General features: G+C 32.0%; 1 protein-coding gene and 1 non-coding gene across 2 annotated transcripts; both read left to right on the forward strand.

Annotated features, from left to right (window-relative positions):
• The first annotated feature begins 597 nt into the window (after nucleotides 1-597).
• LOC106759170 (acyl-CoA thioesterase 2) lies at nucleotides 598-10,045 on the forward strand. Its single transcript, XM_014642195.2, has 17 exons — nucleotides 598-715; nucleotides 879-971; nucleotides 1,481-1,548; nucleotides 1,673-1,754; nucleotides 3,398-3,444; nucleotides 3,518-3,643; nucleotides 3,789-3,866; nucleotides 3,964-4,051; nucleotides 5,299-5,411; nucleotides 6,739-6,801; nucleotides 6,875-6,930; nucleotides 7,059-7,163; nucleotides 7,385-7,441; nucleotides 7,884-7,985; nucleotides 8,469-8,517; nucleotides 8,774-8,842; nucleotides 9,730-10,045. Exons 1-17 carry the CDS (start codon nucleotides 700-702, stop codon nucleotides 9,805-9,807), a joined length of 1,290 nt encoding a protein of 429 aa, XP_014497681.1. The 5' UTR covers nucleotides 598-699; the 3' UTR covers nucleotides 9,808-10,045.
• Nucleotides 10,046-14,005: 3,960 nt separating this feature from the next.
• TRNAV-CAC lies at nucleotides 14,006-14,079 on the forward strand. Its single transcript has one exon. It is a non-coding gene; the product is annotated as a tRNA-Val (tRNA).
• Nucleotides 14,080-15,448: the final 1,369 nt, after the last annotated feature.

Consider the following 15,448-nt stretch of genomic DNA (forward strand, 5'->3'; position numbering starts at 1 on the left):
TTTCACAATTCGTTTTTCTTCTCTTTGACTATAAATTATTATACTAAATCCTTGGTACTATATTTTGAGTCAAGTAGTTTTATAGGATCCAATTTTGTATTTCTCTTTAAAAGATATGGAGATTATATGATCTGTATTAATTTAATCTCAATTTAAGTTTAAACACAATCAAACCATAAATAAGTATCTCTCTACGTGTTTAATGACTTGTCCAATTTTAAAAATATATTTATAATTTTTTATTTATTTTTTTGTAACTTTGTTGAAGTTTGAAATATTATTTAAGAGATTTAAAACTGTAAAGAGTGTAAAAAAAAAAATCAATTCTGGCAATAAGAAAAATGAACTAATTGTAATAAAAAATACTATGGACATTTAAATGTGTGTGCACTTTTCACTCCTAATAATAGCTAACAACCAAAACAGTATAAGGAAGTGTTTTCCGTTATATAAAATATTTAATGAGTAATATTTTATTTTAGTTTTCAAAATTATAAACATAGAAATGCATGTGCTCTTTTGCTAATTGTAATAAAAAATACTACAGATATTTAAACGTGTGTGCCTTTTCCACTAGTAATAATAGCTAACCACCAAAACAGTATAAAAAAGTGTTTTCCTTTATATAAAATATTACATATACAAGTTAATGTCACTACATCCATCACAGTCCTCCAATCATCCAATTCAATCACTGTAATGGCGAAGGAAGAAGGTGAGTGGAGTCTCTTGCGATTTTTTGTTTCTGCTATTCCATGATTTATCTGTAACTAATCAGGACGGAGAATTTGTAATACTTTTATTAATTTTCAGTTTAATGCTTCCGAATTTCTGTTGCGATCCTTAGGTTTGGTTTTGTCTGTTTGATCTTGTTGCAGTGTTTGAGTTTCTCGGGAACGTGCCTCTGCTACAGAGGCTTCCTGGCTCGTCTGTTAGGAAGATATCTGAGCTTGTAATTCCCAAATACTATGGTAATAGAAAGTTGGTTTTGAAGTTTTGACCTCTTTTGCTGTTGAATTGGATTTTGTCCGGCGAATTAGGTGGGAAAATGTTAAATATTATCTTCACGTAACTGTAATTTTATTATTATTGCTATTTGGCATGATTTTGTTTTTGTCCAGAAATTTGTAATAATAAGTTTTTGTCACCAAAATTAAGTAATAAATTCTTTTTTATTTTTTAGATATAAAAAAATAGTATTCTTAGTCCTGTACGGAAATGGAAAATGGTAATGTATTTTTTAACATTTGAAGGACTAAAATGATAATTTTAATTTTAATTTGGGAACCAAAAGTTAATCTCAAATTTCAGGAACTAAATAACGTAGTTAAGTGATGTGATTATTTAGAGTATTTTAGAAGATTTATATTGTGCAGAATTTCGACAATCAATTGCAAGTGATTTTTCATTTCTGGGAGGATGCCTGATGAACTATAAGCATTAATTGTTTTCAATTCTTGAATGGTGAATTACTATGTAGAGCCGAGAGAGTATGTTGTTCGTAAGGGGGAACGCGGGGATGGTCTGTACTTCATCTGGGAAGGAGAGGTATGCTCATTTTTATTGTTATATTTTAGAATTGAAAGTGATGTAAGATACAGATCTAAATATTTTGTTTATGCAATTTCAAAGTTTCAGTTATGTGCTGAATATTCAGTTTCCTGGCTTGCAGGCTGAGGTTGTTGACTCTGTTAGTGCTGATGATGATGATCATCCAGAGTTTCACTTGAAAAGATATGACTACTTTGGTTTTGGTAATAAACTTCATTCTTATGTAAAAGATATGCTTCAAGACTGTTGCTAACACCCTCAAAGGTGTAGGCTTGTTGTCTAGGAGTTTGGGTCATTATGACTTTGTTAATCTTAATTGTATCGGTTAGATATTCTGGAAAATATCTTGTCATATTTTTATTGTATCTTTTAGACAATTTAGAGCATCTTAGATGTACTAGAAGTGGTTTCCTGATTTTGTTTCATTTCCTGATTTAATTTGGATTAAAGTTAAGTAATAGTACAGATAAGGTTTAGTGGTTCAAATTTTAACACATCTTTATGTGCAAGAATATTCGTAAAATCACCTTTCTATTAATGAAAGACTATTTTTCTCCTCTACCTAAACTATTTTATTTTAACTTGGTGCGCTATGACTCAGTCGTCAAGAGTTCTAACCATGCCACTTCCATTCCTTGAAAAGGAATGGCTTTAAGGAGAAGGTAAGGTGAACCTGTACATTGTGGTACAAGAGTGCATGCTCTTTACTATCATTGTCTCTGCAATTGTATTCTTTGGATGCCTTTGTGGTGTTTGTTTTCTCTGGGTTCTACCCTTTATCCCCTTTCCTGGATGTCTGTTCTTCGAACATTCTTATGTTGTTTGGTTACCTTTTTAAAGCATGATCTTTGCTCATTTCCCTTTCTGATTTGTTGGTTTTCCAATTCTGACAGTATGGAAGAAAAGAGTGAAACTGATAAAATTTTGTCTTTGATAATTCTGACAAACCTTTCTACTGATTAGTATGCCTTCCTGTCGGCAACAATTTTGGCTTTCCACTAACAATCACAATAGTGGTGACTTTTTGTCATGTTGACACTCCATAATATACACATACACTGTACTTGATGATCTTGGAGAAGAAGTTTTAGTTCTTGCTGTATAATTGCTTGCCAGGAAATTTTTGTTGATGTTCATGCTGACAAAATCTCTTTTTTATTGGTCATGAAACACTCTGACGCACTGCCTTAGGGTGATGATCATTACAACCATCTTGCTGAATTAGTTTTTCTCACTTTAGTCGAGAATGCCGTTTATATATCAGTTGGACAACTTTTCTTACTATGAATTGATTTTAAGATAAAATCTGATAGTGTTGATATCTCTTGCGTCTGAGTTGTCTTTCAGCCATTTTTTATGGAGCACATTTTATGTTTGTGTTGTTTTCTTTCTTTGAGTGGAGTTTGACTGTTTAGAAAATATTTTTATTCTATCTTACCATATTTTAGGGTATCTAAGATCATCTTCTTAGAATCACTTCTAGAGTTTATTATATTTCCAGACTTGTTTATTTATTTGTTAGTATGAGGAGTTCAAAACTAGTGTCAATTGATTTTAATGTTTTGTAATTTACACATACACAAAATAATATAATTAAAAAGCCTCCTTTCTCTCTTAGTTCATACCTAGTTTTGATTTAACCCTTATAGTTTAAACAACTATTAGTTTTAAATTTTGTAATCTCACACAAATGAGGTTTGACTTCTCTAAAATGCATGCATCTAATTTGATGCTTTTGTGAATAAGCTTTTTGTCTAGAATTATCATGTTACGTTAAGGGCAGTGAGATATAATATTGCTATATAACTAAAATTACAGAAGACTAATGTGAATTCAAAACTTGCAGGGTTATCAAATGAAGTTCACCTTGCTGATGTCATGGCTTTGACAAAGGTGCCTTTTGGTTTATTTCCCAGTAGCATTCCGATGTTTTATCCTATAGCAATTGTTTATGTTGATGTGACAGCTATCGTGCTTGGTACTGCCCCATGAGCATTCAGCATTGCTGCAATCGAAGTCTATCTGGAGTGCAGAAAAATCTGTTGATACATGCTCGCCTGTGGAGCATATACTGCATTTGGAACCTATAGAGGTATCCATTCATAGTATATAATGTAATAGACTGAGATGGAAACGGAAACTAGTCAGAGATCCTTGTCCTAGTTTATCTTTGATATTAAGTAGGCTATTTTTTGTATGGTTCCTCCTTATATCAATGTATTCTTTCTTTTTGGAAGGTAGATATCTTCCGAGGAATCACTCCTGCAGATGCTCCAAAATTTGGAAAAGTATTTGGTGGACAAATAGTTGGACAGGTATGAAAACACCTCTTTATGCCATGAACAGCATTCTACTCATGCTAGCATTACTTTCTAGGAAATGATTTCTTACAAGATAATGTATAATTGACAGGCACTGGCTGCAGCATCAAAATCTGTTGATTGTCTTAAAGTTGTTCATAGCTTGCATGTCTATTTTCTTCTTGTGGGGGATTTTAACAGTAAGTGTGCTTAATCTGAACTTCATTGACAATACTCCCACGTAGCTCATTCTTTGTCTCTTTCTACTATTCTCCCTTACTTGAAAGATTCATTTTCTTTTCTTGGTCCACCTGATACATTGTTTGTAGAAAGAACCTTTTTCATCTAATTATTTTTGCGATTTAAATTTGCCAATAGCAGCAGTTTTTTTTAAACAATCGCTGTTTAATGACTTTCTTGCAGACAAATCACACTCCTGGCTTTTTCATGTTTTCATCACCAGTTTCTTTTTACTTCTGTGCATGTTTATATTGGTTGGATGGCTTGTACTGCATATTTGTGCTTAAAAGAAAATAAAGAATTTGAACTACGTTATGGGTTATTAGCTAAAGTCAAGACTGTCAAGTAATTTCCTGTTCTAGAACAATTGCAGGCTCTGAATAGTTCTTGAGTTAGTTTTATCTTGACTTTCTATAGTCATCTAACAAGGTTTCTATTGTCTAAGGCTACAAATCATATTTAAGCATATCATCTAGTGAATCGTGTGCTTTAAAGAGGTAAAAGGGAGAAATGTGGGAGTACCAAAAATGAATATGTTAAGATGATCGTGTGGATACACAAGAAATTACATGAGATGGAAAAGAAAATATTACTGTGGCACTATTAGGACTTAAGCGCAAGACAATAGCTCAACCCATAGGACTAATCCATTACGTAGGAGAGTCTCAAGGCTTCTCATGTCAAGTAGTTCATCCTACTCAATGTGGGACTTCTAACATTGCCACCCTATTTAAGGATTGATGTTTACGAAGGCTCCACTCTATTGATATTGACCCAGCAGTAGCATCTTTCTGCTTGGGAGGGCTTCTATCATCTTTTCTTTGCCCAGCTCTCAATAAAAAAGCCAATTGCCAACTCAAAAGATTAGTCCATTACGTTGAAAAGCCTTATGGCTTAAGTATCAAGCAGCTCATCCTACTCACTATTATCCTTTTATCATTATTTGAAGTGTTGAACTTGGTGCTTTATTATCATTTTACTGTTATTTGAAGGTTTTAACTTGCTATTGTTGTTAGTTATGTGGCTGTTTTTTTATTATTTCTTCATTGAAATTTTTTTTTGGCATTCTTATATTAGCTATATATATTATATTTTTATTTCTTCCGGCATGCATTCTGCAACAAACCACAATACCATCTACCATATTTCACTGTGGACTTCTGGCTTGCCGTTGATAACACTTGTAGTGTAAACTTTTGTCTTCCAGTACCCATTATATATCAAGTTAGCCGTCTCCGTGATGGGAAGAGTTTTGCTACTAGGAGAGTGGATGCAATTCAAAAAGGAAACGTCATATTCACTTTGCTGGCTTCATTTCATGTATTTCTCAATTCCTTATTTTTCTTGACTTGGAATAAGATAAAATCTCTGTTTATTTAGCTCTGAATCTGGTTAAGTAATGTTTTGTCTCTATTTTATGTATTTTCGGTTATGATTCTTAATTGCATATTAAGGTTAATCATTTGGTTTTCATTAGTTTAATATTCGCAAGGATGACACAAAAATTCATACCAGCTAATATCTAGGGGTAACATCTAGAATGGATACTAAATGAATATATTTAATGATACTTACAAATAATGGGTATGAGTACTTTAATTGTTCATTTGTTGATGAGGTAGGTACGAGTATAATATCCAACCTACGATAGCATGTCATTATTAGTGATTTCTTTTGGATATTTTAAGAAAAAAATCAGCTGATCAAAACAAAGTTATTGATGAGAGAAGTTTTAACCATGAAAGAATTGTTTATAGTTGAATTTTAGATATTTATATATAATTTATATCTATGAAATTGAAGTTTTTTTTAAAAAAATTATTTGTTTAAAACTTAAACTTTGTGGTGCAACTTTTTTAAATTTGTTTTCGAGAAAGACCAAATTTATTTGCACTAATATTTTATTATACAGTTTTATTTGAATTATGCTTTAAAATTATTTTTTTATCTTAGTTTTAAGGAATTATTTTTAAATAATTTGTTTTAAAATTTAGAAAATATAAGAAAAAAAAGTATATTTCTGCGTGTTTCCACCCACATACATACTTAAGAAGATATGGAAGTATTGTTTTGTAGATACCTTAGAGGTAGTGAAGCAGTTAATGGAATGAATATCTTTAGATGGGGCAGATAGTAAGAAAGTACTATATCTTCCCACTTCAACCTGTTGTCATCCCTGCTTGTACAATATGGAACTAAAAGATGAAATGCCATTTGGAGAACTGAGCCAGTGTAACTAACTATATATCATGGCATCCTTGTCATTGATGCAATAAAACACCTATGCACAAGTGGAATACCGTCAGTGATTTTGGGATGGCCAGCATTTGTATTTATTTGGGTTATGTTCATACAGCTTTTAGTACTGTTAGGAGTAGTAGGTACGTTGATGCAATATTAACTTAGTACATGAAATGCTATCTAGCATTGGAAATATTGGAGGAACATGAATCTATGGTAAGTATCGCTTTTCTAGTTTGAGTTTTTAATGATTACAAAATATAGCATATAATGAAGCATTCTTTAAGCCGTTTTCATTTTGATTGACATATGATCTTTTAACATGAATATATGCTCTTGCTGTTGTCAATGATTATTCTAGAAATTCAGGAGCACATTTAACTTTGTTATTATTCTAACTCTACAGAAGGAGGAATTAGGGTTGCACCACCAGGAAGTGTCTATCCCATCAGTCCCTACACCAGATAAGGCAAGTTACTAGCTTATATTCATAAAAACAGTTTTGGGTATTAGACTGTCATATTTTGTTCTTTGGTATATAGCTTTTGTCTTTGGAAGAGCTTCGGGAGCAACGTCTTACCGACCCTCGCCTTCCAAGGTAGTAATTACTATCTAGCATATTATGCTTGATGCTACAGTTTTTTATTTTACTTTTTATTTGGTTCTGCTCCTAAGATGACTGTATGAAGATTTTCTTTGCCTTAACTTATAAAATTGTTGTTTCAGAACTTACCGGAACAAGGTTGCTACAGTTGAATTCATTCCCTGGCCCATAGAGATACGGTTCTGTGAACCTAGAACTTCAACAAATCAGACCAAATCTCCCCCTAGGTTAGCTTGATACTCTGCCAATTTGTGTTTGTGCTTTTTCATTGACCTTATATGCTACGTTGGTGGCAGAGATTTGGAGAGAGAAGAGAAAGGATTGGTGTACCATTCGAGAGACATCATTTTTCAATCCTTTGCCTTCTCCGTAAAACATTTTTTAAGACGTAATGTCATGGGACTTTAATGCTGCATATTATAATATCTTATTAAAAATTTGACTGCAGTTTGAGATACTGGTTCAGAGCAAGGGGAAAACTTTCAGATGATCAGGCCTTGCATAGGTACATAATTTCTATTTACCTTTGGATATGTTCAGTTCTTTGTGAAATTGGCGTATGGATGAGCTAGGAGGGCTTTTATTGATGTGCTAAGGCTTGCATTCCTTGGACAGCCTGTTACTGAAGTTCTGTTAAATTTTGTGTCGTCTTGGGAAAAGGAAAACTTATGTAGTAAGAGAGACCAAGCTTGGAGAGTTTGAGACACAATGCACAGGGCCATTTTAGTTTACCGAAATTCAACTCTCACGTAGAAGAATGATAGCGGCAATGATGAAATTAATGACCTATTGTGCATAGTGGCTCTTTTTTATTGATTGATGGTCATAGTGGGTTAGTACCATATCAAGAACAACTAGTCCAAAAGCTTATTAACGCTTTTGTAGTGAAAGCTCTTCAGTTCTTACTTTTATATCTAATAGTAAGTGAATCGGGTTTTGTGTTGCAGGTGTGTTGTAGCGTATACTTCAGATCTAATCTTTCTTCAAGTGAGTTTGAATCCCAACCGTAGGAAGGGCATGAAGACACGTGCTGTGAGTCTGGACCACTCGTAAGTATCGGAGTGTGATGTTTAATTTGTACTTCTTCCGTCCCACAACGACTATAGTTTTAGTCATCTAAAATTTTCCAATTGACTTATTTACTCAGCTTCCAATGATGCATTAGTCTTTCTCATCCTAATTTGTCTTCAAATTAATGACACTCTTCATCTCAGTAAAAAGTAATGCATTTACTAAAAGAATGATGCTATTTCAGTAAAATTGTTTAAAGTGGTATATTTATTGTTGTTTGTGTGAAATGACCTTAAATTAAACTACAGTCACTGCGAAACAGACAGCGTATATTAACATGTTTTTTGGTGTAGAAGGGAGTATAGTAACATAACACTGAGACAAACTAAAAGTTTTCAACTAAGTTGTTGTTCCTACTATCAATAACATAATTTGAAAAAAAAAAAAAAGCAAGTTTTCGAGCTATGATTATGAATATTCTCTCTTCTTTTTTGTTTAATGCTTTGTTGGTTTTATTTCAGCATGTGGTTTCACAGACCTTTAAGAGCCGATGACTGGATTCTATTTGTGGTGAGTACCGTTAAGTTTTTCATTATTTTAGGAAAGATAAAACAACAAAATTCTTGTTAAAAATATTTTTAGGAACAATAAATCATTCAATCAGCTAATAAGTGGCTACTCGTTAACCACTCTTTGAATATCATTAACTATTTAATTAGTCCATTTTTCATAAATTAGAAAATACTTTTCCCCAACAAAATTTTCTTTTTATTTATTTATTTTTTTCATTCCGCGAAGTTGTTAATACGTCCAATTTGTTTTACAGGTCTTCAGTCCTACTTCCTGTAATGCCCGGGGCTATGTCACTGGCCAAATGTTCAACCAAAAGGGAGAGGTATGGGATTATCTCTTCACATCACTTTGTCTACACACTCTTGATTATCCATGTTTGGTTGTTTGATCAATTTATTTATTTCACGCTCTCAATAAATATGCCCCCTATATGCGTGCGTGCAAGAGGGGTGGGGGAGAAGACAGATTGAAGAATACATAAGTTTTGATGATAAAACCATGGTTTTAGTTAGATAAACCTTTTGAACACCTTCATGAGAGAAAAAAAAAATGAGAGGGTGCTTGTTTCAGCTATCTTCTTTTGTTTCCAGAAAAATGGGGATGAAAATAAATATATTTTTTTAGTTGAGAGACTATGAAAATATAATATCACCAATGTTTATTCTCTCGAGAATTATACTCTTAACATTTTAAGCTGTTAATATCCTCACTACATTCTACTTTTCTTTCGCTTTTAATTTTTGACGTAGTAAATGTATTTTTTTTTTGTCTAAAATTACTAGATAATTAATAGTCAAACACGTCTATGGAAATATATTTTTGGGCATAATATTCCTAGGAATATAATTCTTGGAAATGTAAAGTTATATCGTGAAATCAACTTCCTCCAACAAAATGAATTAAATATCTGTGTATGTTAAAATCAATGTATTTCAACTTTTAAACATCTCAACTTTTTTCAAACCGGGGGTTGTTAAATTATTTTTAACGCCGGAAAGTTCGATATATTTAACTTGTACAGAACATATTTGGTCTACAAAATAGCCATGACCTTTCAATATTCTAGATGGTTAAATGAGGATTCCCACTAATACTTATTAAATAAGTTTTTATTACTTTATTTCAGTAAGCTTAACCATTAATATTTTTATCAGTTTTTATTTCCCTGGTTCATTTTGCCTAAAGGTTTTTCCGTTTGGGAACTTGCAGCTTCTTGTATCAGTGGTTCAAGAAGGTCTAATGAGGGAAGTTATTTCTGCAAATTCAGCCATCAAATCTAATCTGTAAATAGCCAAAAGAGCAGATGACTTGTGATTTTCATTAGTTCTGTCTTGTTTTTAATGCATGGTCATGACAATTATTTTGTTTCCGTTCTGTGATGAATTCTAGAGTGAACCATCTAATCGGTGGTGCACCTATGCAGCAGCACCATCACATAAAGTTATTGTGTGATTGAGAACTGGTTGCTGTGTTAGATTATTTTTTTACAATTAACTGAATTTACAAACTAGCTCCTTTGTTGTCTGCTTGCATCCCATCTCCTACCAAAATTTACTCTTATATCACCACTTACTGTGATCTCTGCGTCTTCACTGTTGGCAGCATGGGTTCGATAACTCAAAGATTCTATAATTTTATTTTCTTTTTACATTGTGTTTCTTATGCCATTATGTGTTTGCTGTGCTCTGCCCGGGTAGAAAAGCTTTTGGAGCATGATTATGTTTTTCGTGCACTTCACAGTCACTTGATAAATTTGTGTTTGAGCCCTCTCTCCTGGAAATTGTCGCACATTGCGTGTTTCATTGAAGTAATGGAAATTTTGCCTTCTTGGTTCTTTAGGATTAGAGCTGCGCTATTTGCAAATTAATTTTGACCTGGGAAATGTTAGTCCTGTTTCATGTCTTTCTGATTTTCCTTCTTTTAGATTTGCTTAGTCTTTGTTGCTTTTATTGGAATGGGCAACTAAGAACTTTCTAGGATTTTCAATTCTATCTGAATTGAAAGCATGATTTGGGATAAGCGTCTAATATAGTGTATATATAAGGCTTGTTAGCAGTACATAAAGGCACTAAAACAATTTTATTTGCTTCTTATTAAGAGGTTGCTCAGGTATGTTAAGAGAACAATATGTTATAGTTTAATGTTTCCTAACAAATTTTGCAGCCTCTGATCAGGGTATGGTCGGATATTCTGATATTGATTGGTGTATAAATAAGATTGATAGAAAAGGCACTATAAGCAATGCATTCATAATTGAAGATGCTCCAATTTCTTAGTGTTCAAGAAAACAATATATTGTGCCTTTGTCTCCTTCTACTATAGGTGCATGCCAAGTTCCATTGCTAAGGACTTTGTTTGAAGAATTGAAGATAAGAATTGAGGAAAGCATTTTGTTGACAGTGGACAAAAAGTGAACAATAAGTTTGGTCAAAAGTCCAATAACACACGGTAGAAATAAACACACATATTGAAACCCAATTGCACTTTCTAAAATACCAAATTAATAAAAGAAGGAAAAAAAAAAAACTGGAGTTCTGCAAATACTCAAATGCTTATTTCAAATTTGAATGCTTATGACCAGTTTGCTATTAATTATAAATTAATGACTATATAAGTATGTTAAAAACTTCGTTAATATGATGAAATAATGATTTTTTGTTTCTCATTATTCCATACATCATCATTTTGTGTGTTAGATCTATTGTATTGCTATCTTTCACAATCTCTTGTATATACAAATATTGTGTAGGATTTTAAAGTATAATAGATAAAAGAATAAAGAGAAATTGATATTTTTTTAAGTAGTAAATATTTATACTACAAATTAAAATCAGTGAAATAAATTTGAGAAATATCTATTGAACTAATTAACTAAACTATACATAAAATCCTCCTAAGAAATATGATAGGAATATGTTTTTATTTAATTGATTTGACTCTTTCAACCACATGTTGTTTGAGTCATAAAATTTCAACAATCTTTTATTTAACTTAAAGACAACATTCACAAAGTTTTTTCTTCCTTGATCGTGTCATCTAAATTTCCTCCGCTCTTGGTAGTCTCGATCACAATTTCTTACTTAGTCACCATGTCTTTACAATATTTCGCAACTTCCTCATCTACTTGTAGTTGTTCTCTTGGCTTTTCCTCCACTTCAATTGGCAGAGGTTTTGGTTTCTCTATCATTTTAGGAAGTACGTCTAACTCTAAGTTTCCAGTGTCTTTCACCTTTCCAGTACTATCTTGTTGCTCCACATTTTCAGTTTTTGCTTTGGGAACAATTGTCTTAGGCTACTCTTCTTTCTTTAATTTTTTTGATTCAGTTTGACTTTCTTCAACTTTAACACCCACTGGCTCTGCTTTCTTGCCATTCAAAGACGGGGTTTTTTCAAGTCCTCCAACTTCCATATGTACTAACTACAACTTCTTTGTTACTCCTCAAGATTTGTCTTTTGGAAAAGGCAATCTCATTTGTTTTCCATCTTGCAAAGCAGTGCATACGGGTGATTTCTTTTCCAATTCATGCAACCCTTGTACAAGATCATTTTTCCTAAAATAAAGTAAAGCACCATGATGAAAATGACTCATCCTTTTATGCCAAATCAATGTGTTGTCTTGAACCTTGTGCACAACAAGCTACTTTTCATTAATTAAATTCAAGGCAAAGCTCTTGCCTTTCATTTGAACTCTGAATAATTCTTTATTATTTGAATCTTTGATCATGCAGGTTTTATCTTCAATTAGAACTCTATAGCCTTTCTCTAGAAGTTGGCCAACACTTAACAAGTTTTGATCAATTTCATGAACGTATTGAACATCAGTAATTAATTTCAAACATGTGCAAACTTTGATCACGATGGTTCCTTTTCACTTCACTGCTATTTTTGCTCCGTTTCCAATTCTGACTTTTGTGTTGTAGGTTGCATCAAGATCTTTGAATAATTCTTGATTGTAAGTCATGTGGTTCGTGTAACCACTATCAATTAGCCAACTTTCTGTTGATCATGTAATAGCAAAGTAAGAAACAATAAAGAGTTCTTCTTCTTCACCCTCTTCAACGACAAATTGTACATTCTCTTTTTTTTTTTTATGACTTTGAGATTTTCTCCACATGCCCTAATTGTCCACATTTATGACATTTCACATCTTGCCTCCACCAACACTTCATCTATGGATGATTTTTTTCTTACAAAAAGGACATGATGGAAAGACATGAGAGGATTTACTATCATTTTTGTGGTTGAAACTTCTTGACTTGCCCTTTTTTTCCAGCGATTTAGCTACCAAAGCCCCTTCAATATGACCTTTTTGTCTCATGAGTCTTCTTTGTTCCGGAGCTTGAAGTGTGGTCAAAAGTTCTGCCGAGATAATAGTAAAAAGATTTTTTGAGTTCTCCAAGGAAGTCAATGTGGCTTCATATCTTTTTGGAATTGTTACAAGTACATTTTATATAATTCGAGAATCAGGAATCTCAGTACCAAGAAGACGTATTTTGTTTGTAATGCTGATAAGCTTGTCCGCATAATCTTTGATTGTCTCAATCTTTCATCCTCTACATCTCAAGTTCTCGAACTAGATTCAAAGAGTGCATCCCTTTGATTCTCCCACTTCCTTCACACTCTTCCTTCAAAAAAATGGCTGGACATTGATTTGGCTTTGGACTTTCAAAGTCTTCTTTCTTTGTGACTTTTCATTTGAGCAATTGTAGGATTATTTGGTAAGAGGGATACTTCATAGTCCTATTCTACTATTTTCCATACATTGTTAGCATTAAGATATGCTTTCATTAGTCTATCAAGTACAAGCACATAAATGGTAATAAAGGATGTTTCAGATTCCATCTTATGAATGATGGTTGAAAGTGTTTATGGGTTATATCACAGATCATGTAAGGTACTTTATTGCTTTGATACCATTTTGTAGGATTTCAAAGTATAAGAAACAAAAGAATGAAAAAAAAACTAATATTTTTTATTAAGCATAACCAATAAATATTTACACTACAAATTAAAAGCAGAATTTGAAACAAATTTGAAAAATATGTGCTAAACTAATTAAATAAATAATGTATAAAATTCTCGGATAGAAATATAATTTTATTTAAGTGATTTAACTCTTTCAACCTAGTGCTTTTTGAATCACAAAATCCCAACATAGTTTCATAATATTCTATAAAAAAAATCATAATATAATCTATATAATATTGTTGATTACCATTCAGTTTCAAAAGTGAATGGGCAAACTTATGTCAAATCTAATTTATATTTCTTTATCTACCATTCATTAAGTTAGTGATAAAATGTGTAATAAAGTCTAATTAAAACACATACCAGAATTATCAATGTCAAATCCATATATTTTATTACATAACATCACAACTATATCTATCTCTGCTTGGTTTTTTATTTGAAGTTGTTTATTGAGATCACCCTTTAACCAGTTGTTTTATATCAATCAACTTATCGAAAAATGTGAAACAGCAGGGTCTGGGTGGTGTAGTTGGTTATCACGCTAGTCTCACACACTAGAGGTCCCCAGTTCGAACCTGGGCTCAGACAATCCATTTAATTTATTTTTTACAGACTCATTGTTACCATGAACTCTATTCACTCAATATCATTTTACACTCTTATACTTGCAAAGCATTTTTTTTCAATGAACATCATTTCTTCTATTGCTTCTTATGCTGCAATATCCATTACTGTGATTTGTGTAAATAGTGAACTACAAAATATTTTGTGATGTTTCTTCTTAACTGCAAAGGGTGTTTTAGGGCCTGTGATTAGTATTTATAGGCCTCATCTTGTTAATCCTTACTCATTAATTGAGAAATGACTTTAGGATGGTAACTGTTAATTCTTAAAAGAGTACTATAGAAGGAATAAATACAGATCAAGAAGGATGGACAAAACTCCAAATTTATGAATAGAACCCAACCTTAGGGTGGTAATTATTTGTGATTAAACAATTTGTTGCTGTGTAGAGGCGTTACAGAATGGTTCCTCGCCTTTTCTTATCCTTGAGAACAAAACCAAGGTTCTTACTTGAAGTTGTTTTTCATCAACAACAATATAAATGGCCTCTTATATCTATTCCTAGAGAAAATTAACTCCTAAGTGAAAAACTTCACTTAAGTTGGAGTTGGTTCTTATCAGCTTGAATTCCTTTAAAATCTAATTATAATTTCTTTTAATTTAGAATGATTTTTCATTGCAATTGGAAAGAAGATGTAATTATAATCTATGTCTAGTTGTTAATCTTTCGTAGCAACTACAGTTGTATTCAATTACTTAGATACAAAGTCTCTTTTCACAAACACTAAAAGTTTTTCTAAAACACAATTTTTAAACCTCTGAGTAATTTTTTTTTTAATATAAATTTGGTTTAGACAAAATATATACAACCCATTATTTTGAAAATTAGGTCAAAAAATTGAAGAGTCTATTAATCATAAATGGTAATAGATATCGATAGAGATAATTGATTATCACATCACAAATTATAAGACTTCAATAACTAAATTCTTAAATCTTTAATCCTTAAATCCAAACATTCTTTAAATCTTCAACACATGAATTGTCATCATCAAAACCCTTTATTGAAACAAGATGTCCATCTTTTCGCCAACAATCTTATCTTTCTTATGATGATCAAAAATTTGTTAAAGGCATGTGATATGTCTTGTTCTTAATCAATCGACTTAAGAGATAAAGGAGTTAATCTGGAATAGATATAAATGACAAGATATCAACATAATCATGTATTTTCCCCTCCAATAGGTAAAAGTTATCATAAATTGTCAACTTAAATATTTATCACAAGATGTGAAACAAAATATTTCTCCCTTTTTTATCATAATCAAAAAGTAACTAATCTATATGATCATCCTAAATTTGTTAATTCAATTAGAATTTAGTTCTCCCTCAA

Source organism: Vigna radiata, chromosome 4 (assembly GCF_000741045.1).
Source record: "Vigna radiata var. radiata cultivar VC1973A chromosome 4, Vradiata_ver6, whole genome shotgun sequence".
In the NCBI taxonomy this organism is placed as follows: domain Eukaryota; kingdom Viridiplantae; phylum Streptophyta; class Magnoliopsida; order Fabales; family Fabaceae; genus Vigna; species Vigna radiata.